At 49.3% G+C, this 25,335-nt stretch overlaps 1 protein-coding gene across 1 annotated transcript in view; it reads right to left on the bottom strand.

Moving 5' to 3' along the window:
* Positions 1-1,918: 1,918 nt before the first annotated feature.
* Positions 1,919-25,335, bottom strand: part of LOC119458903 (prolyl 4-hydroxylase subunit alpha-1) — a 36,421-nt gene continuing 13,004 nt past the window's right edge. Inside the window, exons 2-7 of the mRNA XM_037720762.2 lie at positions 16,148-16,381; positions 15,381-15,632; positions 12,898-13,057; positions 11,852-12,043; positions 8,993-9,268; positions 1,919-2,154 (exon numbers count right to left, since the gene is read on the bottom strand). Of these exons, the coding sequence (XP_037576690.1) occupies positions 1,921-2,154; positions 8,993-9,268; positions 11,852-12,043; positions 12,898-13,057; positions 15,381-15,632; positions 16,148-16,381 (1,348 nt within the window). The 3' untranslated portion in view covers positions 1,919-1,920. The remainder of the gene's footprint in view (positions 2,155-8,992; positions 9,269-11,851; positions 12,044-12,897; positions 13,058-15,380; positions 15,633-16,147; positions 16,382-25,335) is intronic.

The raw sequence follows: 25,335 nt of genomic DNA, 5'->3' as shown, positions 1-25,335 counted from the left end.
CATACGGGGGCTAGAGCTAAACAGCTTCGCTGTAAAAACAGGTGTAGCGTCGCTGACGTCACGCGGCGGCGGTTGTGGCGACAGTCGACTGCGAAGCGAGAGAGACGCCGCCAGAGGATTCTCGGCCATGGCCTAGCGGAACGCGCGGTAGGCCTCAAAATTACGCTACGTCCGAGGACGCTCGCCAAGCAAGAAACGAACTGCGACGTGCCAAGCGACGGGAGCAAGGCGTTCGACCGCGAGTGCTGCTTTCCCCTGCTGAGAGGATGCCACGTAATTGTGTTCGGCTTGTGTTACACATTTGTAACACTTAAGCCCGTTTCACATGGTGCGAATTCGCAGCTGCGGAAAATAGGCCGCCGGACCCTTCGTGCGTGCGTTTTTTCGATGTTCGGCGTGCTGAACTTCTATGCGAAAAACGCAGATGCGGTGGTAGCCACTGTAGCGGTGGAAACAGATGACCAATAGGAGGCGGCTCGCTCATACGTCATTGCCAGTCAGAATGCTTAACGAGTATGCGAAAAACGCAGCTGCCGTAGATCCATGTGAAACGGGATTGCGAATTTCGCATCTGCGGAAATCGCAGCTGTGAAAAACGCACTGCAAAATCGCACCATGTGAAACGGGCTTTAAGACAAGCATCCCGAACCTTTAGGTAGTGCGTTAAATGCTCGAATGTGTCGTTGAAGAGGACGACCTAAAGCGCCTCACGTGTACTTTACACTGCGGCTCGTTATGCCTTGCGAGTAGTCTGACCCCTCCGATCGCATAACCTAATGCATTACCAAGTGTGCAGCAGGTTTTCGTCTTCACGGGTTACAGGAGCATAACATGCTGCCGAACTTTTTTTTAAACGTGCGTGCACGAACGTTTGGGACAGGCGTCATATCTCGGATATCTTTAATGTTGCGCAACACATTAAATACACCGTGAACCCAGACGCGGAGGCATACTGTGGTTTTATGTTCAAAGGCCCCAGTGCCCAGTGCGTTAAAAAAATTAAATTATGGGGTTTTACGTGCCAAAACCAGTTCTGATTACGAGGCACGCCGTAGTGGGGGACTCCGGAAATTTGGACCACCTGGGGTTCTTTAACGTGCAGTGCCCAGTGCGTTGAAAGCACACTACAGAACAGAGCATCCGAACGTAACTCCTACCAAAACGACCTGTATCGTTGTCAAATCTTGCTGTGTCAGTTACTCACTGGTCCTTCAACCTCAACGGGGCAATGTGCAACCTGGTGTAGAGCAGCTTACTGGTGAAACTAAATGTAATTAAAAGTGCCCAGTGCGTTGAAAGCACATTTAATTACATTTAGTTTCACCAGTAAGCTGCTCTACACCAGGTTGCACATTGCCCCGTTGAGGTTGAAGGAACAGTGAGTAACTGACACAGCAAGATTTGACAACGATACAGGTCGTTTTGGTAGGAGTTACGTTCGGATGCTCTGTTCTGTACAGCCAGCAACCGAGTTCCAACAACGCACCCGTGCAAGTTCCGTTATTTCAAATGCCAGAAACTGAGAAGCTGTAACACGTGTTCTTGCGTCTTTTTTTTTTGCGTAGCTAAATTAACACGCCCATTACATTACAGTCTTTTGCGCATTTTTGTATTTTGCTGTATAGTTGATCTGGAGTTGATCTTCAGAGCGATGGCGGCGCACTGCACCCCAAAAGCAGCTAAACCCCGGTTTTGTTTCTTCTAGTTTAGTTACCTTATGTCGCACTGTGTAGTTCCTATCACAACAAAAGCGTTGCGAGGCCCCCGTAATACTTCTTTTTTCTGTGACACTAGTAACGCTGGCTGTATCAGCGGTGCGAAGCAGCCATGGTGTAGAGTGTATAGCGCTCCGCCAAAACGTCCCAGGACAGAGTGCTCTGTAGTGCACGTTTAATTCAGCCGCCGGCATCTCCGCACTTCCTAAGTGGCCAGCGCGGCGGGCCAATCGTGGGGTATCCTGGACTGCCCAAGCTCGTGAATCCACTTCGTGGCGATCCACTTGGAGCCCACGAGAACGGGACACGCTCCGTGCTTGGTCCTTTCGTCGCCTGGGCTGCGCGTCCTGTTGGACGGGTTGCGCTCGAAGCGACTCTCGTTGGACGGTTTCGGCAGCAGGTTAATCCAGAACAGCGCACGGCCCTCCTTGGCTTCCACCTGCGTCGAGATGCATTGGGGTGGCGTGATAGGTATACACTGGAACACTTTTTACAGCGAAGCTGTTAAGGGCTAGGTTCCAGGAGATTGTGTCCGCGTGTAGAAAAGCCACGTGACCTAGCGGGAAAGGAGAGGAAAAGAAGAGCTCAACCCTGTGAGAATGCTGTGAGGGGGTGCAGATGAAAAGGTGAACGGGGTGGGGGGTTGACGTAAGTCGCGCCATCCAATAACGTGAGCGTGAGCGTGAGGCGCGACAACCACTGTTGGTGTACGAAAAAAGTAGGTCAACGGAGGAGTGGGGTGTGAGAGGAGTTCGCGTTAGTGTTGATTGTATATACGGAGTCCTCAAGGACACTTGTCTGTGAACGTCGTAGAAAAGCGTGAGGAACGTGCTAGGAACTCCGTCGCCCGTGGACGCCGAGCCAGTTCTTTCATAGTCGGGCATTGTATAACCTAGAGCACTGCACGGGCCCGGCCCGGGCCCGTTTTTACGTTGGGCTGCCCGCCCGAACCCGACTAAAAGTTTTATGGCGAATAATCTACGTTACCCACCCGGCCCGGCCGGCCACCCCTTTACTTTAGGCCCGAGCCCGGCCCGAGACCTGAAAAAGACATTGAGCGTCAAGCATTGCTACGTGATGTGCGAAACTTCGCTTCACTGGGACCACTAATATATTTCGCATATACGAGGTGACCACGAGTTACCCCCAAACACGGTCTTAGACATGCCCCTGAGTGAGTTCCTCTGCGCAAGTTCCTCCGAAATAAACTGTTCCTTGGCATGAACGCCATCTATTACGGCTACCGTGGACATAACAGTGGCAACGAGGCAGTGTATTTAAAGCTTACGTTGACCTCGACCTGTGCTACGCAATGGCAACACACGCAAGGGGCAGGCTACCGGAGTTTAATGGTACATCGTGGACGTCGTGATTTGAACGCCTCCACGTTTACTTCTAGGCTAACAAGATCATGGACCCCTGCAAGAACAGGGTACACCTGCTGACACTGTGTGGTGAGCAGACGTGCGACACCGTCTGCGCCTTGGTGCAGTCAAGCAGCACAGCTGAAGTGGCCTACGACGGCATTGTTGCGGCTCTTCAGGAACACTACGACTCGAAGCCATCCGAGTTCTTCAGCCGATGAAGCTCGCTTCCAACGACGTGACCAATTGGAGGTAGAGACCGCAGGCGTTTACGTCGGGTCGCTAAAGACTCTGGCCGCCGACTGCAACTTCGGGACGCTGCGCACAACGGTTATTACACCAGCAGCTACCGGACAGCAGACGGCTGTCAACAACATCACCTGCCAACGCAACAATGCTTCCCTTGGAGATTAGGTTGCGTGATCAATTCGTGTGCGGACTACTGGATGATATCCTGCAACAAAGACTGCTTGCTGAGAGTGACCTGACGTTCACAAAGGCCTACGACATCGTTGTACGAGCGGAAAACGCTGGCCAACAGCAGTGATACATCCGAAGAAACATCAAGCCGGTTCACCAGGCTTCAGCAAGTTCGCCGCGACCAGGCAACTGTTGACAGATCTTCTAATCCACAACGCTGCTGCCGTTGCAATGGGCAGCATAGTCCCTAGTCATGCAAGTACCAAGCAGCTACATGCAATTTCTGCTACATGCACAGCCACATATGGAAGGCTTGCATCACGAAGATGAAACCGGTGAAGGGCCACCACAGCGACAAAAAAACGTGAACGCCCCAAAGAAGATAACGCAAGTTGAAATGCAGCACAGTCCACCAGCATCAACAGCGCTGTGCGACTTACATAACGTCGTCAACCTCGGCACGCGACCAAAGATCATGGCCAACTTTACTGTCCACCACCAGCCCACACAATTTGAAGCTTTTTCGCAAGCAGCGTGCACGCTCATCAGCGAGGATACGTACCGTAACGCATGGCAACGGAACGCACCAGCACATTTAGATGAGGACACACATATGAGAGGATGGTCAAGGCAAGACCTGCCACTTCTAGGTAGTGCGAACGTAGAAGTTGCACACCACAGCACTATTGTAAAACTGCCTCTAGTGATTTTGAAGGGCAGTGGAATCCAGCCTCTTGGGCAGAAACTAGTTCAACGCTCGTAAGATCGCGATCTGCTGGCATCGACCAGGCGGCAGAGGAAAGCCCGATCGATCGACAAAAGCTGGTCGACTGGCTGCAGAAGAAGTACGAGGCGGTTTTCTCTGGGGAAATTCCGGGACATAACGGGCCACCGGTTGACCTCGAGCTTCACCCGGACACTAGTCCGAAGTTTCTGAAGGCCAAACATATACCGCTTGCCCTGCAACCGTGCTTACGAGAGGGAGCTCGACAAACTGGAACAACAGGGTATCAACAGGGTAACATTCCTACAGGGCAACACCACTGGTCGCAGTGAGGAAGAAAAAATAAATGTGGGCAGCTTGCACTAGTGGTGCAAAGCTGGAGTAAACAGCGCAGCTGGTGATCGACCTAGCTTCTTCCAGGTTTTACTAGGTTTGGCTAAGTTTTTCTAGGAAATGCTAAGTGCTTCTAGGCACGGTATTCCGAATCGGCTCGCCGCTGACGCGCATATTCTCGCTCGGCCGCGCGACGCGCTTCAGGATGACCGGCTTCTCCTTCGGGTGTCCGGATTACTTTGGTCGTCCCATGTTAATGCTACATGTACTCGCCACAAATTCAGCGAGAGTTCTAACTTTATCTCCGCGGTGAAGTCACGGCCAAGCTGCGCCTCCACACTTACCGGGCGTGGCTGGTCGAAACCTGCCTAGCCACCGCAAGAGGCGCCTGCTTCAGTCACGAACACCGCGCGCGTTCGGTGCGAACGCGGGGAAACGGGGAAACGCGGACGGCGCCGGCGGCAGCTCTGCGCGTTGCCTCGTTGGTGCTGCTACAATTTCTTTCTTTCTCTCTCTGTCTCTCTCATTTTCTCTTTCTCTCTTCAGAGCATAGAGCGCGCCATGCGCATGCTCTCCTTCCCTCTCTTTAACGTCCCAAGTCAAGGCAACATGTGCACGGCTCCGCGTGGTCATTGCTAGGCAACGCGCGGTGACGTCGTCGCCAGGAGCAGTTTTTGTTCGCACTACGCGGCGCAACCAAAAGCTTAAACAGCTCCGCTGTTAAAACTGAAACGTCCTTGCGGTGACTGCCGGTTCACCGTAAACTTGGCGAGAAAATCGTCCTCGTACCCGCTGCTAACACCGCAGTAAGCCTTCAATACACTACATGGAGGAAAGATTTTCAGCTCCCTGGACCTAACTCAAGCGTACCAGCAGCTGAAGGTGAACGAGAAAACTTCAGAAGTGCTCACTCTTAGCACCACTAAAGGACTGTACAAGGTTAAGCGACTACCGTTTGGAGTACCGGCAGCCCCGGCAATTTTCCAAATGTGCATGGAATCGCAGCTTCCAGGAACATGGCGTGTGTGTCTACTTGGACGATGCAATCATCCGTAGCACAACCAGTGAGGAACATGCAGCTCGCCTAGAGCTTGTTCTGGAAAGACTTGCTAGCGTGAACCTCCGCTTGAGCATAAGTTTTGCTTCGCGGTTCATGAAGTAAAATATTTAGGTCACCTGATACCTGCCGAAGGCACTCACCGCACCAGCGACAAGGTGCGGGCCATCACGGAGGCTCTTGCTCCAACCAACAAGCAGGAGCTGCAATCCTTTCTTGGGCTCCTAACGTTCTATGACCGGTTCCTAGAACACTGAGCACGGTGTCCAACAACCTTTACAACCTGCTGAAAAACGACGTTCTCTGGACTTGGTCGCCACGTCATCAGAACGCATTTGAAGCCTGGAAGAAGCTGCTCCGTGACAATGTAGTGCTCAGGCACCACGACGAGGCATTGTCCTTGCTCTTGGCATGTGACGCGTCGCCCTACGGCGTGAGTGCATTTCTCTCACAAAGAGACGATCAAGGCAGAGAAGGAGCTATAGCCTTCGTTTGCAGCATGCTATCACCTGCAGAGCACAATTATTCTCTCCACAATCGCGAAGGACTGGCCATCCTCTATGGTGCCACGCATTTTCATCAGTGTATCGCCAGCAGACATGTGATCATTCTAAATGATCATAAGCCACTTTTGGGCACCCTGTGGCCCCAGAAGCAGATTCCGCGGACACTGTCGCCCCGTATAACCCGATGGTGCATTAAGATGTCGGCGTATGACTATACGCCCTCGTACCACCCCGGAAGCAAGCACCAAAACGCCGACGCGATGAGCCGCCTACCCCTTGGCCGCGTGTTGATGTCCGAATTGCCACCGAGGCCTCCGCTAACAGCGCACATGGTCCTAACGGCCACAAAAGATGTCCCGACGTTGTCCAAGCTGTACATAACTCAACAGGAAGGCAGCGTTCAAAAACTCGAAGAAGACAACTTTAACGCTTTTCATGAGAAAGCAACGGAGTTGAGCTGTCATTGTGGTTACATCACGCTGGGATCACGAGTTATCATTCTTGGTCCACTTCGCCCACAAGCCACGGCTCTCATGCATGCCGGACACAGATCCATGGTGGCAATGAAGAAGTGCGTCCTCAGCTACATGTGGTGACCGGGAATAGAGAAGGATATCGACAGACTTGCGGCAGAGTGCACACGTAGTTTGCCAGATCAATCAGCGCGCTCCACCATGAGCCCCAGTTCCGGAGTGGGACAGACCGAGCCCACCTTGGAACACTCTGCACTTCGATTTCGCATGCCCAATTGACGGGTCCACATTTCTAGTGGTTGGGGACGCCTACAGTAAATGGGTTGAAGTTCGCCATATGAACAAAACAACACCGACAGCTGTCGTCGAAGCCCTGTTTTCATTGTTCGCAATGTTTGAATTGCCCCACCAAGTGGTGTTAGACAACGGAACCGTATTCGCGGCAGCAGAAATCAAGAAATTCTGCAGTGACAACGCATTCACGGCGGTAACATCTGCTCCGTACCACCCAGCCACAAACGGACAGGTAGAACGCCACTTGGGGAGCTAATACGCACTCTTGCAAGCGGCCCCATAGGGCCAGTACAAAGGCGCATTGCGCGCTTTTTGTTCGAGCAACATACAACCGTGGAGAATACGCGTACTACGGGCCAAACCCCCGCAAAGTTCGTGTTTTCCCGCGAGCAGCGAACGCCCATCTCGGCTGTTCTGCCAGAACCGCCTTCAGAGACCGCACGAGGAATACGAGACGCTCCGCACTGCCGGAAACTCCAGAAAGGACAGCAAGTGCTCGCCCGCCAGTTTCCACGAAATCCCGAGTGAGTTTCTGCCACCTCGTGAAACAACGCATCGGCCTGAGATCTTGGCTGGTCGACGTCAACGGGATGGTTACCCGCAGGCACCTCAGTCAACTACACCGCTTAAGAGCACCTTTCGCCATCGTCCTGACACCGCCATCTGGAGTGGCAATTCTGCTTTCAAAGTGAAGCCAGGCCGCCGCCATCTTACTCAGGGCACAAGGAGTCATCAGGGAATAGTAGAATATAGGAAACGCCTGCGTTTCGCCTCCTTCATGTTTCAGATGGCTAGTTTCACTGTAAAGGTCCTATTAAATGTATACCTTTGTTTCACAGGTCTTAGGAGCAAACCTGAATGCCGTGGTACATTTTTTTGAGAGTTCTCGATATCAATACTCAGCCAAATACAATATTTTAGCTAGAAACAACGACCTTTTATTTTACAATTACTCTAGCGTTTGCATTCGCAAAGCAAAAGCACTTAAGGTGCGCGCGGACTGCATCCTGCGCTTCACTCTTTCAGAGGTGAAGTCGGGGCAAGCGCTGGTTTCACCCCTGCTCGTTAACATTAGCGGGCGCCGCCACTCCAGAATGGACACCGCCAAAGGAAACCACCCTCTGGCTTCTTTCAACATGGCGTGGCTATTATCAAAGGAACATGACGCTCCGGGACCGACACTCCCGACGCTGGTATTACGGCTACCGCGGACATAACTAACATTGTATAGCTAAACAGTATTTTTGTCTCATTAATGTATTTGTCAAATCTACTACTTACACCTGTAATGCTTTCGGGCCATGAGGGTACTAATGAATAAAAAATTCAGACCATTTAGTGTGTTCTGCAGACTACCGCTGGGTGGCCTGTGAGAGCAACATAATGTATATACAAAGGAAGGGGCCAAGCCAGCCAAGTACTACATCAGAAAATTGTCAGGCATATGATGTAATCGGATGACGCCATACACAGATAATAAGAGATCGCCGGGATAGGCCTTAGTCCTTCGCTGGATGTAACTCCTTCAGGTGATTTGTGCAGTTTTACACATCAAGATAGTGCATCAAAGCAAAAGCACTGCTAGAAACAATACTATTTAAAGCGCGTAGCGTACATATTGAAACACTTCTGATCGGACCTGCATTGTAATTTTGTATAATATTGTAAGGCATTCTAGTAAAACGTGTTGGAAAGTGCACGTTTGGGCGTTTGCTCCCAGTATCAGCATCTCATCGTGTGGCGAGTTCACTTTGTGTTTCCCAATGTTTTACATCGAGCGTATATATTTCAAGTAGCTAGATGGGTGCTTTCTAAGTATGGTAGACATAAACTAGCTGACGTTCTCATATCTGACGTTCCTTTACACAAGTTCTCGCATGGAGATGACATTCCGTAAGCATGAAGAAACTCGCCGAACGACCGACTATTCTTAATTCATTCCATAGCCGTACGTTTTTCTGTTTCTGAAGATGCGGGGCGGGGGGGCAGAGGAGAAATAAATAAATGTGGTGGAACTAAGTTTTCGATGGACAGGGTCGATTGGCGCCTGCAGGGTATAAAAATAAGTCTGATGACGACGATAATGGCATAGGATCATATATATACCTCGAGTCCGAGGCCGGGGAAGATGGTGCTGCCCCCTCTGCGCACGTCGGACAGGTACATGAGCCACGTGGCTGCGCGCTGGCCCAAGGGTAGCTCCTGGTCAGTGGTGGCCTCGTGCGGCAGCGTGTAGTCGGCGTGCGGAGAGTAGTGGCCGCCCACGCCGTAGTTGACCACCTGCATCTGCTCGGCGCTCTCCATGCGGAGTCCTGTCACCGCCGACACGGCGGCGGTGACCCGTGCCACGAACGCGTAGTCTTCGTCACGCAGCCACGCCACCTGCAGCCGCCCCGGTATCGAGAATAGGCCTTTTGATGCAACGCCACCACCGAGCTTGGAGGATCCGAAAGTGCTTTGGCGTTGCGCTACCGACACCATCCGGGGTGCTGCTATTATGGTTTAAGAAGAGAGCATGGTGTCATCAGGCAGCTAGCCTCTGCGAGGCAACCTCCCGCGATGCGACCCACCTTTAACACTTCTGAGACTCACCGGAAATAGGCACACTGCTTGTCATTTCGAGGTACTGTTTGGTTCGTGGTAGCTTTTAGTGAGGCCCACGTCACCATTGGCACGCGCAATAACCCCACTGCCATCACGGAGGAAGGGAAAAGGCTTGGAGGGAGCGTCGGGTGACAGTTTTGAAGACTATACTCATCAAATAAATATAAAGGGAAAGCTCGTGGGAAATAGGCCCTCACCACGTGACAAGAAAGCGGTAATTTCTTAGATTATGGGGTTTTACGTGCCAAAACCACGATATGATTATGAGGCAGGCCGGAGTGGGGGACTCCGGAAATTTGGACCACCTGGGGTTCTTAACGTGCACCTAAATCTAAGTACACGGGTGTTTTCGCATTTCTAGCCGACGAGGGCGCGGAGAGTAGGATGGGAGAGCGTAGCGGGTGACAAGGGCTGATCGCGACGAAGGCCTCACTAAAACCTGCCACACACAAAAAAAGTGTCACAGTTTCGCCCGACAGGCGAAGCATCGATTGCGATGACAAATTAGTAGACAACTATACGAAGTATGGATAGTAGCTTTATCGGCCGTATAAACTTGCAAACATTCGCTTACTAACTAAATTAACAAGTATGGTGTCGCGCATTCACAGGCCAACATGAGCACATCTGACTCGACGAACATGGACACTTGCTCGCTATCACAGCGCCGGCGTGAGGAAGAGCGGCAGCAGCAGCGAGCGAATTGACCTTCGTGCTGCCTCTCGCTTTAACGTGAACTAAGCGGCGAGAACACAGCGCAGACGAAGCTATGAGCCTTCGGTGCACCCAGACTGTATCCATCGCACATTGCTTTCAAAATAAGGATTGCGCGGCCGCGCCCCGCCGCGTTATACGCTGCCGCCTTGCGCGTGGTGGAAGACGGCTCACTTCCTCCCCGCCTTCCTTCCTGGCACGCGCGAGATCAAGTCACCATCTTTGGCTCACCCTCGCACGCTTTCACTTGCACCTATAGCTTACGGCGCGCGGCCACGATGTTATCGCACTTGGACTTAACACGTAACATGACGCTGACGACGATGGCGGAAATGCGACGGGAGCTGTCGGCTGAACTGGCCACCGCTGGCCAGTTCAGCCGACAGCTCGAGAGCCAGAAGCAGTTCGCCTCCTTCGTAGGTGCACCCGCGCGCATCGTCCACGAGAAACACGCAATATGCATGTATCATTATAATCGCTGGCCGCTCGAGGCACTGTGTTTTTCACGCTCGGAAAACCCCTTTTATGTAGCACGTATTGAGGTACAGAAAGCTGTATCGGGAGTTTTTGATGCTGCTCTACAATTTCCTCATTGACACTTTTCATCTAATTATAATATTTGAGAAGTTGAATAATTAAGACTAATTGTGTAATTAGGCGGAAAGCAGAAAATAATCTAAGAATCTCCGAGCGACGTTGCCTTGGTTCGGTCCAGCTACGTGGCATTTGCATATGTTTAAAAGTATGGCTGAAGTTACGTTGGACACCCTGTACAAGAATATATCGTACGTATAATTAAGTGATTCAGCATATGTGTTCTGACGTCATATGGGAGTCATTGTGATTATGGTCACCTACGCACAGTGCTCCGAACCATAGGAAAAATTCTCTAGATCTACATTCGGCGACAACCTAAGAATAAGAGGTTATAGGTACGCTGTCCAACTCAAACTTAAGTTCCATAGATGCGCCAGCCAATTAGGTTCACTCATTTCCGTGATGTCGAACAGCGTTGCGTGTTTAACCCCTTCAGTCACGGTGTACACATTTGCGGACGCGACCTATTTTTGCCGTATACTGTGTGCGACTGGAAGAGTGCGAGGGTTCAATCTCGCGCCCGCAAGGGAGGAAGGCGAGGCTGAAGCGCGCCGTCTTCCATCGCGTGCAAGGCGCCGGGGGTGGGGGGTTCTACTCCGGCGGCGGCTGAGCACGGCGCGGCTGGGCGCGGCTGAGCGCGGCCGCGCGGGCTCTATCTTGAAAGCGATCTACGATGGGGACAGAGTCAATCCGCACCTAGGGCTGATAGCTTCGTGTGAGTTGTGTTCTCGCCGCGTAGTTCGTGTTGAAGCGAGAGGCAGCGCGAAGGTCAATTCGCTCGATGCTGCTGCTGTGCTTCCTCACGCCACCGTTATGACAGCCATTGTTCGCAGTCATCGAGTGAGATGTGTTGATGTTTGCTTGTTGATGTGTGCTTAATTTATTTAGTAACCGAATGTTTGCAAGTTTATACGGCCGATAAAGCTGCTATCCTTAATTCGTATAGCTGTCTACTAATTTGCTATCGCAATAGATGCTCCGCCTTTCGGGCGAAGCTGTGACATTTCTTTTTCCCCCGTCTCAGCCTCTAAACTCATGAGCAAAGCACACCTTGCTGATTCGTGTGGACGCCGTTATCTGTCTCCTGTCCTCGCCAAACACCAGCGCACGGTACAGCAGAGGCGTGGCCAGCTTCCTGAGGAGGCGAGTCTCACTTCGGGTGAGGAAGTTGTACACGAGCGCCATCCGCGGAGCTTCGCTCAGCAGTTCCACGTGCAGAGGGCGCCACATCAGCATGATGTCCTGCGGCGAGGCACACCGTCTCTCTCAAAGCATCCGTTGGGCATTCGGCGGCTTCATGTTATACTGTCGTTCACATGACTAGAGACATAGACTCTTCCAGAGCTAAAATGTCAGCCGTAACCTCCTGTTAGCTACACAACTTTGGAGGGCGGAGCGAAGAGATTTACTAATTACTCACGGTGTGAGTAATTATGTAGCTTGGAAGTACACCATAGAGTCGCGTATCTGGCTGATTATCTAACAACCCAGATCTGTGAGATCTCCGCGCTAAGCGGAACAAGAGTCATAGAGAGCGAATAAAGTTTTAAAGCGACACTAAAAAAGAACATTGAGACAAGCTGTATCAGTAAATTAAGCTATAATTAATTAGCAATACGGTCATCTAACTGTGAGAGCAGGTTTGGTAAGCCATAAAAAAATAAAAGAAGAACTAAAGATGGGTACCGTCGTCTCCATACAATGCCCGCGACAGATCGTCTTGACATCACGTATTTTGATAGCATCTTTAGGGACTGTATAGTAATAGTTATTCAACGATAAAGAATTTGACTACATCGCGTTCTTGCGAAACCAAGGGCTCATTCTAACAAGTCTAGAGAATTCATTCTGCTCCTAAACTGCTCAAACGCGAGAAGTTACTTTAAAATCTCTGACGCCACACTAATGCTCTGGCGCTGGGCGTCTTTCATCGCTGACGCCAAAGAAAAAGCAGTTGGGCACTCCCTTTCGAGAACACGCGAAGACCCGTACACACGGCACGTCATGGTCTATCGTGTCTGGTTATACGTGGTACCGTTGACAGTTTGGACAGCGCACACGATGAACGCGTTAGGCGATTCGGCAGCTGCACTGACCGTGGTGATGTGTAGAACGACGCAGCGCAGACCGGGAGATGCGCCTGAGCGGCTCGTGCGATTCGAGGAGCACAGACTCTCGAACCGGGCCGCGTCGCCCGCCAGGAACGAGTACTTGAGCCGCTCGTCGGCCTGTGCCCTCGCCACCAGCTTGGCACGCCTGCAGGTTACCCGTAACGCCAACACCCAGCGCGTAACTAAAATCATTTCAGCAGATCGACGCAAACTCTCAGTAGGCATGTAGTAATAGTCGAGCGTCAGCTGACAGCGAACCCATAAAGTAATGCGACGATTTCGAAAGGCAATGTTCACAGCCGATGCCATAGTCTTCACAGAGACCAATAAATAGTTTACAAGGGTGCCGTTGGAAACTCTGACGAAGCTCTCCCCCGGCTATACCATGGAGACCACCCATACTGTTCCGGATTGCATACACAGGATTGCGCGAGATTCTACGTACGCCAACGCTATTAGCATGTAATCAGCGGCTCGCGCACTTTCGGGCAGACCGGGATGACGAATCGAAGAGACCGCCTGAGCTTAAACTCAAAGCTTGCTATGCTCGAAAAGTTTAAGCTGTCCGTAAACATATTAGAGTTTAAAGAACACCGGGGCACCAGAAGCATTGATGACATCGGCAGCACATTTAGATCCATGTTGTAGGGCTTTCTTAGACCACTACGCGTCAGAAGCGTTTTTGCTTCTTCTAGCAGAAGGAGAAAAAGAGAACAAAAATCCACTTTACAAGAATTATTGTTGCTGCCGATGACTTTGTGTCAGCAGATAAGTAGGGCCTGGTTGCTGCATTTATATTTTTTGCGTGCGAATCTTGACATCACTGTCGCAAGGTGGGGGCGCCACTAGCGCTGATGCACTTATGACGCACATGTGTGCCTCCTCTCTGGCGTTCCAATACTCTGTAAACAGTGACACGTTTACGGGCACGTAGAACTCTCTAGTTAGGGGATCTATGATATGATTGTCTTTGGACTGTCATCACTACACAATACGCATGGTTAATGGTGATTACAGCTCAAAAAACAATATGGATACACCCAGACTAGGTGGCAAGATGTACGCGCTTGCCCTGTGTCCTATTTTGTTTGTGTTGAAATTGTTTTTACAGCGAAGCTGTCTATGGCTAGGGTTCCGTGGATTTTTCAACTCGGTAAGCAAAAACTCAGGTCCCGAATGTGATGTAAAATGGCTTCATTCTAAGCAAAACCTTACAAGTCTTATCACTTTGATATTCATTTTGAGTAAATTAGTTAAGAACAGGCACCATTTTCAAGATCACTAGACTGTGTGGTAGACAATAAGTGTTTCTCAAAGATTTACCGCTGTGCGGCCCGCGTTTGTTCACACCGTTCACACCGCCCTCTCTTTGTCGTCTTTCCCAGCTCGTGCGTGCCTATAGTTTCCTTCCGCTCTCGCGGGGTGGCGGCACCATCGTGCGTTGTCGGCAAGACAAGCGGCCGTTCTGCATTTTTAATTTCACTTCTCTCGTCGTAGTGGAAAGGCCGCGTATAGTGCGCACTCCCGAGTAGCAGCGCGTCTACGAAGAGCGACGACGAAAACAGATTCGAGAATGCAGTCGGCGGTGGCCGGTGGCAAACACCGATGAAGATCGTTCCCTAGAGACCAGCCGCAAGCGGCTCGACTGTGTCAAACGGATGTGTCACCTCTGCCTCGTCTGATAAACAGCTTCGCTGGCCATACACCTTCACAGAGTGGTATTGCTCATGATTTTAAAAAAATATCTTTTTGCGCTGCGATAGCTTTGCCATCCTAACTCTGCGATCTCTTCATTTTGTTGCAGCACACCAGGTCTATCAGGTGAGTTCGATACGGCTTATCGTTTGCCTTAGGTAGTGGTTTGAAGATAAGCCAAAGGCTCCTTGTACAGAAGTGTGGATTATCCCTTAGCAGTTCAAACTGCCACGTAATGCACAGGACGCGAAAATAAACAGAACACACTCGAACTCACTGACAAGATGCATTTCGAGCTTAGGGCTAATCCAGACACACATTCGCCAAGATCGCACTCAACCGAACCCACTACCCGCCGTAGTGACGTAGTGGCTTCGGCATTGCGCTTCTAAGTCCGAGGGCGCGGGATGAAATTCCGGCCACCGCGGCCGCATTTCGAAGGGGGCGAAATGCAAGAACGCCCGTGTATCGTGCACTGGGTGCACTTTAAAGAACCCCAGGTGGTCAAAACTAATCCGGAGTCCCCTACTATGGCATGACTCATCATATCATCGTTTTATAACTTTAACCGAACTCACTAGAGTTCGAACTGACTGATATACTAGCACCTTGCTATAGGTCACAGGTTGGCATCTTTGGATTGAACTCACTTACAAAATAGACGACATGCTTGCGCGTCGTCTGTGTTTTGTCGAAAATCTCTTTGTCACCTATCTAGATGTTTATGATGATCGACTAGTTCCACGTGTTGCCAGCACCACTGCTATGCTCACAAGTAGGCGGGCGCGGCGCCGTCTTGGTAGGCAAGCAGGAGCCGGAAGGCGGCTGACTTGTCTTCCAGGCGCATCGTGAGGCGGGCCATGGACTCCAGCACGGTCAGCCGGTCCACGCTGGGCTCGTCGTCCTCCAGCTCCAGGGTGTCCATGCTGGACGCCCACCAACCGATGGCGTTGGCCACGTCACCCTCGTGGAAGCAATGTCGGCCCACCTCGTGACGATCGTAGGCGGACACGTTCAGCAATGAGCTGAAGCGGTGCCATCGTCATCATCGTCAATAACAATCATAATTAACCCCACATCGTCCAACGTGCTTTTTGATATGCTCATATTGATGTCTCTACATCCTTATTTGTAGGCAGCGTGTAAGCATCGACATAACTATAACGAGGATATTGTATATTTCCTTTCTCTTTTTCAAGAAGGACGGTCTTGCAGCACAAGAACGTTTGTAGCGTGTTACAGTTTATCACAACGTCTAAAAACATCACTACCATCCCTGCTAGTGTTCTGCCGGATGGGCCATCAAAGTATTTCCGGCGTTTCCAATCCTTTCCTGCGCCTGCCCTACGGTAAAGCATATCCTTCGAGATCTGTTTCCTCAACTGTCGTTGAGGGGTTCGATGTGAACACCAACTATTCCGGTGTATACCTCTCCGCTCGTACGTCTCCGCTACGTTAAAACTGTGGATATTCAATCCGTTTTTCCTTTATTTTAATAATTTTTTTCTCTCTCTCTATCGCCCTTTCTCCTCTCACTCACCTCTTGAGCTCGGCCATCTGTTGCACGTCCAGACCGTAGGTGTGCTGCAGTCGGCAAAGCCCCACCGCTGCCCCGGACAGGTCCTCGTCGCTGGGCCAGTGTTCGTAGCCCGGCCTGGGCTGCTCCAGTAGCCAACCGTTGTCGGCGCTGATCTCGACCTGCTCGGTGGCTAACTCGGGCCAGTTGTACGACAGCCACACGATCGTGAGGTAGTCGCGGAGGAGGAATTCTCCACTGCGCAGACGCGGCGCGCAGCTGCTTCAACTCGTTCACTCACGAAAGTTCCTTTCCGAGAGAAAACAGTAAAAAAAAAAAAAAAAAGAGAGGGGGGTGCGAGTGGCAGTTTTTGAGACCGAATCGAATAGGAATCGAACAGTGCCAGGAGCGGATCGAATCGAATAGAGCCAGTAGCGATTCAAATAGAATATTTTTCGAATGCTATGCTAATAGCGTACAGCCTTCTCATCATTATTGTCAAACAATTTGCGCAATCTCGTATACACAACACTTACAAAGTTTGTCAGTGCACTGCACGTTATAAAGCATGTTTTAATAAAAAGAAACAACCACATGTAACTCAGGGCAAAGTTTAGAAGGGCAGTCTTGTTGGCCAACTAATCTGTGTGTATACTTTCACGATCGGCCTGTGGCGATGGCAAAGCGAAAATTGGAACTTTTTCCCTAGTTCGAATGGTCACGGCAGGCGATTTCACTATTGTATCAAGCATGTTGCAATGTAACGTATTCGTATTAATTTGGTCAGAGGACATACGCATTGAAACTATAAACAGTACCAAACAATACCCACCGCCAAGCCACGTCTATAACCAACGTTCTAGCGCAAGTGATCGCGTTTAGCCGAAAAATTCTGGCTGACTGAGCGACGCAGCGTGCTCTTGCACGTTATATCCACTGCCGATGAGATGAAAGTTATTGCATTGTGGCTTGAACTTCGTTTGTTATCATGGACAGTCAACGACTTGAAGTATTCAAAACCTATCCGAAAAATATTCAGATTTTCATAGTGACCATTCGATTCAAGGACTGAGTCAAATAGGACAATTCATTATCCGAAATTTTCGAATATTCCCACAGTCCTACAAAACAACATTATTTAAACAAAATGATCAGATATATTTATAACATCATCATTCAATAAAAGAACCAAGCCCCACTTAGCGACGTTGCACTTTCTAACGCGTAATCATTCCTAGGCGACTCACCCAGGCAATCTGTGCGTGGGTCCGTAACGCGTAGCACGATGCGCTCCACAAAGTAAAACAGAATAAATTTCAAAGGAAGATGCGTTGGCAGTGGCGAGTTTCAAACCTACGACACCACGCTCAGAAGCCGAGTGTCTTACCCACCCACCCACGCTTGCAGAAGGTGAATATATCTGAGCCATATGAATGTGTTGCACCGGCGCTGCAAAACAAATCTCCATGGAGAACAGTTTCTATGAAGGTTTTGTTGAAATATTTGGTGACGGTTGAATGAAATCCATCTCTAGGACCACATGTAGAACCGACTTAGATCTTGGAGACATCAGGAAAATTCGGCTTTTGCCAAAATTTCATGCCAGTAAGGCCACATCCCCGACGCGTTTCGGTGGTCGCGGGATACCACCGCCTTTGTGGAAGCGAGCTCATCGCTTCCTCTCCACCCACAATTATGCCCCTTCGAGGCCGATTCACATGATGCGATTTTTATCGCACCGGCAGTGTGATTTCCGTCGCATGCGACTAAAATCGCAGTCGCAGTGCCGACACTACGATTTTCGGCTGCGACCAACTGGTTGATCGCAGCGTCGCAGATCGCTGCGATCTTCCGTCGAAATTGCGCCACGAGCTATTTCGCGGTCTGTTTTGGAAAATGGCGTCTCGCTCAACAAGTGCGACGCGCGCGGAGGTGGACTGCTGAATCCGGTACGTACGCGAAGAGAGAACAAAAAACTTGTGCCGCAGATTCCATTCTCACATATCTATGCGTTCGTTGACGCGCTACGTAGAAAACGAAGTGCATTTTCACCTTTGCTTCGTATGCTGTAGACACACCTATGCGAGTGCTTTGCTTCGTATGCTGTAGACACACCTATACTACGAGGTGTTAGATCCCCACGAGATGACATGGCCTTTTGGGGTCGTCACAATTTTAATTTGTTGAGTAGCATACAAAAATTGCGCCTACGGGGCAGTTTCAATAATTGCTACCTCTTCAAGGGCAAATGACAAGGCAGCAAAGTACCCGAAGTTTCAACGTTGCGCTGAACACGCGACCGTTTAGATGCATTCTTTTCCGGTCGGTTTTCCACGTGCGTAATCTTCCCGATGCATCTTGAAAGGTTATCTTGCCTCACTTGCTTATTAAATTTGACATGACAAGAGTGCAGGCCATCGTAATGAATTTTCTACGACAGCATATTTAACCCCTTGGCTTGAATAAACAGAGTCAACTTGTTTTCGCATACTCCATGCACGTCAAGTTGTATCTTCTCGGATGGATAATTTTTTTTCCTACGCAGAAACCAATAAACCTTGAACATATTGCAGAGTTTTTAACCTATTCAAGTTCAGCGACACATAGAAGGCACATGAGACAACACACGGCGCTGAACAACCAGCTGCGAACAGCTGTTTACGTACGTCATGCATAGGAACCGCCGTTGCGCGCTCCAAAACAAATTTAAACTTCAAAACGTTTTTACATTACAAAACACACGTATGGTTTGGTCCTAATAAAGAGAGGTCACTTATAACGCACACGTCTTTTTCATTATATTAAAAGAATTATGCAGCGTGTGCGACAAAACCAGGAAGCAAGCAACCCTGGGCGTCGCATGAGTCGCATTGTTGAAATCGCAATCATGTGAATTGAGCCATCAAAAAATCGCATTGCGACGCGTGCGACCGCACCGTTTTTTGTTTTTTTTTCGCTCTAGTCGCAGCATGTGAAACAGCATTCAGAGAGTAGAACGTCGTTTTAATGAGTGGAGCAATCAGAGTGGCAGCAAGGAGGGAGCTTTCCCTTCTCCCTTCTTTACTCAGAGACACGTGATCCCTTGCTCCACTCTGCTGTGCTAGAAGTCTTACTAGTACGAGTCACCTTTCAGTGTCAATAAATGTGGAAACCATTCAGTGTGATTCAAACTCGCGCCTTTCGTCGCACAGAGTGTGCTTTACTCATGCTCCAAAAGATGGCAGCACAAGTCACCCTTCAGCGGCTGATATAAACAAATTGGTGGCGACCAACTGGCGCAGCGCGCGGCGACCAAGGCGTCAGTTTTTTTTTTAATTTTCCAATGAATATTTCTTGTACATGGAATCATCATCACCAGCCTATATTGATGCCCACTGCAGGACGAAGGCCTCTCCCTGCGATCTCCAATTACCTCTGCCTTGCGCTGGCTGATTCCCAATTTGTATACCTGCAAATTTCCTGATTTCATCACCCCACCTAGTTTTCTGCCGTCCTCGACTGCGCTTCCGTTCTCTTGGCAGCTATTCTTAGCTCAAATACAGCGCGTAAAATTTATGGCACTGTCCTTTGTGAATCACTTAACCAATTTCAATGCACTGAAAGCCAAAATTCGCATTTATCAGACATTTTCAAAGCGCGTCCCCGTTTGTGGACAGAAGTTGTGATTGTAGAGCACATATATTATCCGATATTATGCAGATTCCTGTATAAAATTCTTGTTTTAGTTTTCAGTGCTATTGCGAGGTTTGACCATGCCCACCGGCGTCAATAAAACTCGCAGTGTCGCCCGAAAGGCGAAGCATCGATTGCGATAGCAAATTAGTAGACAGCTATACGAAGGACAGTAGTCTTATCGGCCGTATAAACTTGTAAACATTCGCTTACTAACTAAATGGACAAGCACGGTGTCACGTGCCACAGGTAAACATGAACACATCTCGCTCCATGACCGCGGAAACTCGCCGTCAAAACGCTGGAGTGAGGAAGCGCCTTAGCAGCAGCGAGCGAATTGACCTTCCGTGCTGTCTCAGGCTCGCTTCAACGCAACCTACGCAGTGCGGGTAGCTCCGCATACGGAGCTACCCGCACCAGGCGTGCTTTGTTCACATCGCAAATCGCTTTGAAGATGAGGTCCGCGCGGGCGCTCTCTTTTTTGCACGTAGCAGATCGCTGTCAAGATCGCTGTCAAGACATAGCAGACCGCCGCCCGGCCGCGCCGCAAGTAGAAGCAGCTGGAGTAGAACCCCCCTCCCCGTCCATCGCCTCCCTCCGTGTCTCGCGCGCGAGAGAAGACGGCGCGCTTCCGCCCCGCCTTCCTCCCTCGTTCGCGCGAGGTTGAGGCGCGATCGCCGGCTGAACCTCGCAAGATTTCACTCTTACGGTTCACGGCACCGATATTATCGTGTTTGGACTTTATACGGCACGTCACGGCGACTACGACGGCAGAAATGCACCTGGAGTGTCCAGATAAGTTCTATTGCAATAAAATTGTTTTCAAACTGGTCACGTGGTTGTCTGCAAGATGTTGATGAAAAAGGCCCTAAGGGATGCAACTGAGAACAAATGATGACCATTTGGTTACAGACGTGTGGTTGGTTGCGACCCCCCCCCCCCAAGCGCATTAAGGAACCGTCCTCCACCCCTCCCAAAGTAGGCACCTGGATCCGCCTCTGACAAGGACTGATAAGGGTTGATAAGGATTGGGCCGATTGCGATAATGTTGATAACAACAGTAAAGGTTGTATCGGGTCCGATAAGGTTGATAACGACCGATAAAGGTTGATAAGGGTTTACACTGGTCGCATCAAGTTTGATAAGATTGCTAATGACACCGGGTTGCATGGAGAAGTAGCACAATGCTTACGCATACTTTATACAACTCCAGTCGAGTTTCGGTGACAGCCCAGTATGCTTCGAAGAGTTATGCTGAAGCGTCAACTTTTGGAAAGGGGTTGGTTAATTAAGCTCAGTCTCTGACATTTCACAATTATTTGAAATGCGTAAGCATTTCTATGGTTACGAAACGAGAAAACTGTCCCAGAGTCCGTCCGTTCTTCGCGTAAGACGATCGCTTTGAAGATACAGCTAGCAGCAACGTTTTACCACTAAACTTGCTCACGCTTTTAAAGCGAAGCTTTAATTAGCTGATTTTACGAGGGGGTTGCGTTCCTGTCAAGATTCTGCGCTGTTTTAGTTCTCTCTTGGCGTGCGGATATATACCGGGTGTTCCAGCGAACACTTTCAGAAGTTTTTAAAGGTTGCCTGTGGCAGATACCACCATTCTAGTCCATGAGCTGAGCTGGTCTACCTGAAGAGAAGGACATTACTTGCACAAAGAATTAAAATGCATAATGGAATAATTAACAAAAATCACTAATTAAGTTTTAACTAATTACCTTATGGCCCATATTGCAATTTACAAATTCTATCCGTGCAGTTCGCACAGCGGATCCACTTGGAACGAATTCTCAGGATGGCACCAGTTTCGAGATGTTAATTCCTGAACTTTGTGGAGAAATGAATTGGCGTCCGAGCTACTTTTGTGGTTCAATGCATAAAACGCCGTTTTGTTAAGGAAAAGCCGGGCGATCCCACGCCCTGTGGGAATCGACGCTATGCGAAGCAGTATGCGGGGAGTCTACCAAGTTAACGAAACGACCATGAGAGCACCAAGACTTAAGCGGCTGTTTCATGACCTACATGACATGCATGTCATGACATGAATGTCATGAGTCCTGACGAGTCCCTTTAGCTAGGCCTAAGAGACCTTAAGGCGAAAGCCTTAGTCATGCTCATGACTATGACTTCGACCATCAATCTTTAGACTTTTCCTTCACTTGGTACCACATCCGAACTCATTACATTGGTTTTTATGTGTTAATCTTCTTTCGGAGTCAGTCATTTTTGCTGAGTCATGGTCATGACTATGGCTTCTACCACCATACTTCAGCGTTTCTCTCACTTACTACCTACGTGCGAACCCATTTCAGTGGTTTTTGAGTGTTAATCTTTTTTACTGAGTCATTGTCATTTTTGCTGAGTCATGCTGATGAATTTGACTTCTACCATCATCCCTTAATGTTTCTTTACTTAATACGCAAGTCAGAACGCATTTCAGTGGTTTTTGAGTGTTAATCTTTTTTTTCGCTGAGTCATTGTCATTTCTGCTGAGTCGTGCTCATGACTATGACTTCTGCCATCATCCTTTAGTGTTTCCTTCACTTAGTACCCATGTCAGAGCCCGTTTCAGTGGTTTGTGAGTATTAATCTTTTCTCGTTGAGTCATTGTCATTTTTACTGAGCCATGCTCATGACTGTGACTGCTACCATCATCATTTAGGGTTTCCTTCCCTTAGTACTCACGTCCGAACCATTTCAGTGGTTTTTGAGTGTTAATGTTTTTTTCCGCTGGGTCACTGTCATTTTAAGCGGCTGTTTCATGACCTGCATGACACGCTTGTCATGAAATTCATGTCATGACCTATCATTTATGTTCCTCATACACTGTTGTCATACTATGCCAATTTTCGTACCTACCAAGTTAACGAAGCGACCATGAGAGCACCAAGATGTAGGTAGCTGTGTCATGACCTACATAACACACATGTCATGATATTCATGTCACAACCTATCATTTATGTTCGTCATACACTCTTGTCATACTATGCCAATTTTGGTAAATATAAAAAAAATAGACTATGGAGTTTTACGTACCAAAACCACCATGTGATTATGAGGCACGCCGTAGTGGGGGACTCCGGATAATTTATACCACCAAGTGCACCTAAATCTAAGTACACGGATGTTTTCTGCATTTCGCCCCCATCGAAATGCGGCCGCCGTGGCCGGGATTCGATCTTGCGAACAGGTGCTTAGCAGCCCAACACCAAATTTTGCTGAATGCCAAGTGAACGATACGACCATGAGAGCACCAATTGCTGAATGCCAAGTGAACGATACGACCATGAGAGCACCAGACGTAGGCAGCTAGATAGATAGATAGATAGATAGATAGATAGATAGATAGATAGATAGATAGATAGATAGATAGATAGATAGATAGATAGATAGATAGATACTGTCAAAGTGGCAAATGTTCACCAAGAAAGGCTTCGCATTTATAGGTAACTGTGACCAAGAAAGTAATAAGCCATTAAGAAAGTAACTCGAGCCCACTCGAGGCCGCTCCAGGCAAACAACATTACCTTGGTTCTGTCCAGCTACGTAGCCATTTGCATATTTTTAAAGCTTGGCCCAATTTAAGTGAAATACTCTAATATACACCACGCCGCGTGCCCTAATGTGTGTAATACTGCGCTAACTATCGTAGTATTACGCACTGTATTACGCGTCGTTATCGATAACGATGGAAACTGAAGCGCGCACTCAAACCGACGCCTGGACACCTTCAAATAACTTTTCACCAGGCTGCCTAAAACGAGACCTCATCAGAGCGTAATACTGAAAGCTTTCTTCACTGCCGTGCATTAGTGTTCGTTGGCAAAGCGGGGTCCCTCTCTTCCAATCCAGAGCGATTTGAGAGCGCCAAATGATGGAGCCATTTGTAAAATGGCTTACAACGGTCTGAACAGTGTGCGACGGTAAGTGCGCGAAGTTTTGTATAAAGCTGGAGTAACAGCTTATTATTTTATTATAGGACACGAAGTTCGCTGCTGATTGATTCAGTCACAGGGTTCGACGTCACAAAGCAATACTGGGGCTGTGAGAGACAGAGTAGTGGAAGGCTCGGGATTAATTTCGTGAGTGCAGAGCATTTTTGTTATTCAGGTGAAATAGACCATAGACCCTTAGGGGTCTGTGTTGGCGGTGTCCTTGGCGTGCCCTTGGCGGGGACCTTGGCGAAACTTCGCCGTGACGAGATACGGCCGACGCCGCAAAAATGTTCGGATTGACCTCATATTTCTCAGGGAGGTTACGGTAAACAAAGTAAATTACTGGCTATTAAAATAAACTTTGGCACATTTCGGCGTTGGCGGGCCTCCGGGGTGTGAGACGAGCACACTCGCACTCCGAATATGACTTAACCACAACCTACAGACATGACAGCGTCCGACTGTAATTTGAATGTAGGAGAGAAAATAATTCAGTTACGAGGAAACTCAAACACAAACCCCTTTTCCAGCATTTATACCATACAACCGCAGCGCGCCCGGGTATATTACTTACAAAAACACCATCCAAATGGCGCTCGCCTCCTCGGCAGGTCCAACTGGGACTTAGCCGTTTCGGACACGCGCGCGCCTCGAGGCAACAGCAAACAATTATTAAAATCATTAAAAAAAGGTCCTAGGGCTTTCCCATTTTGATATAAGACGGCTTATATTGCCTCTGCAAAAATATCTTCCCAGCAATGCATTTGTGTTAAAAAGTGAATCCGATTTTAAGGGGATCACTGTAAGCTTGGTCTTTGTAAGCTGGCTTCCCACGTTGTGTGTTGCAGTGAAGCATACTCAAAGAAAAATGCAATGCGAACGGGGTCCGATAACTCTATCGCGTTCCACTCTTAAAGGTGAAGCTTAAGCGTCCTCCATGTTTTTTTGCTCTTCGAAGCTGTACGCTCCATCTATTTCTGGTTTGTTTGATTCTTTCAACGGTACTTATATATGTTACGATCCCCACTGGGACGTTCGGCGAGTAGTCTCTAGACAGACTCCGCGGAAAACAGCCGTCTCCATGCACGCCGGTAGGATGGAGATCCATTGCTACCGCCGCTGCCGCCGCAATTACTCACCGCGGGCTAATCAGAAGGCGACGCAGAAAATGCCTCATCCCACGCAGCACTCCGCAAATGGCGGCCACCACGTTTCAGCACTGGCATATCGTAATCGTCTATGTCGCAGTGAAAGAAAGGTTTTGCCAGAGTTGTGCCATGACAGCGGCATTGTTAAAACAGAGGCTCTCCGAAATTGTCTGGTGCTGCACGACAAATGCCGCATCAAGCACGCATCAAGGTGTAATGTGGCGAAGGGCGACTCCTGGAACAAGATCTGGAGCGTGCTTGGCAGAGTGGTAAGTGCAGGGTGTGCACTTTTGTTTATTGCGCGTGATGGAAAACGGCGCGCGCGCGCGCTTGTAAGTTAGCGCACACGCGGCAGATGGCGCTAGTAGTGAAACATCGATCGTGCTGTCGTCTTGTTTAAAATTGTTCTATTTGGAGAACCGGCAGGAAGTTCTGACGGCGGTGATAAGGG

Source organism: Dermacentor silvarum, chromosome 7 (assembly GCF_013339745.2).
Source record: "Dermacentor silvarum isolate Dsil-2018 chromosome 7, BIME_Dsil_1.4, whole genome shotgun sequence".
Lineage (NCBI taxonomy): Eukaryota > Metazoa > Arthropoda > Arachnida > Ixodida > Ixodidae > Dermacentor > Dermacentor silvarum.
Note: the sequence above shows the minus strand (reverse complement) of the source record. Positions and strands in the feature narration are given on the sequence as shown.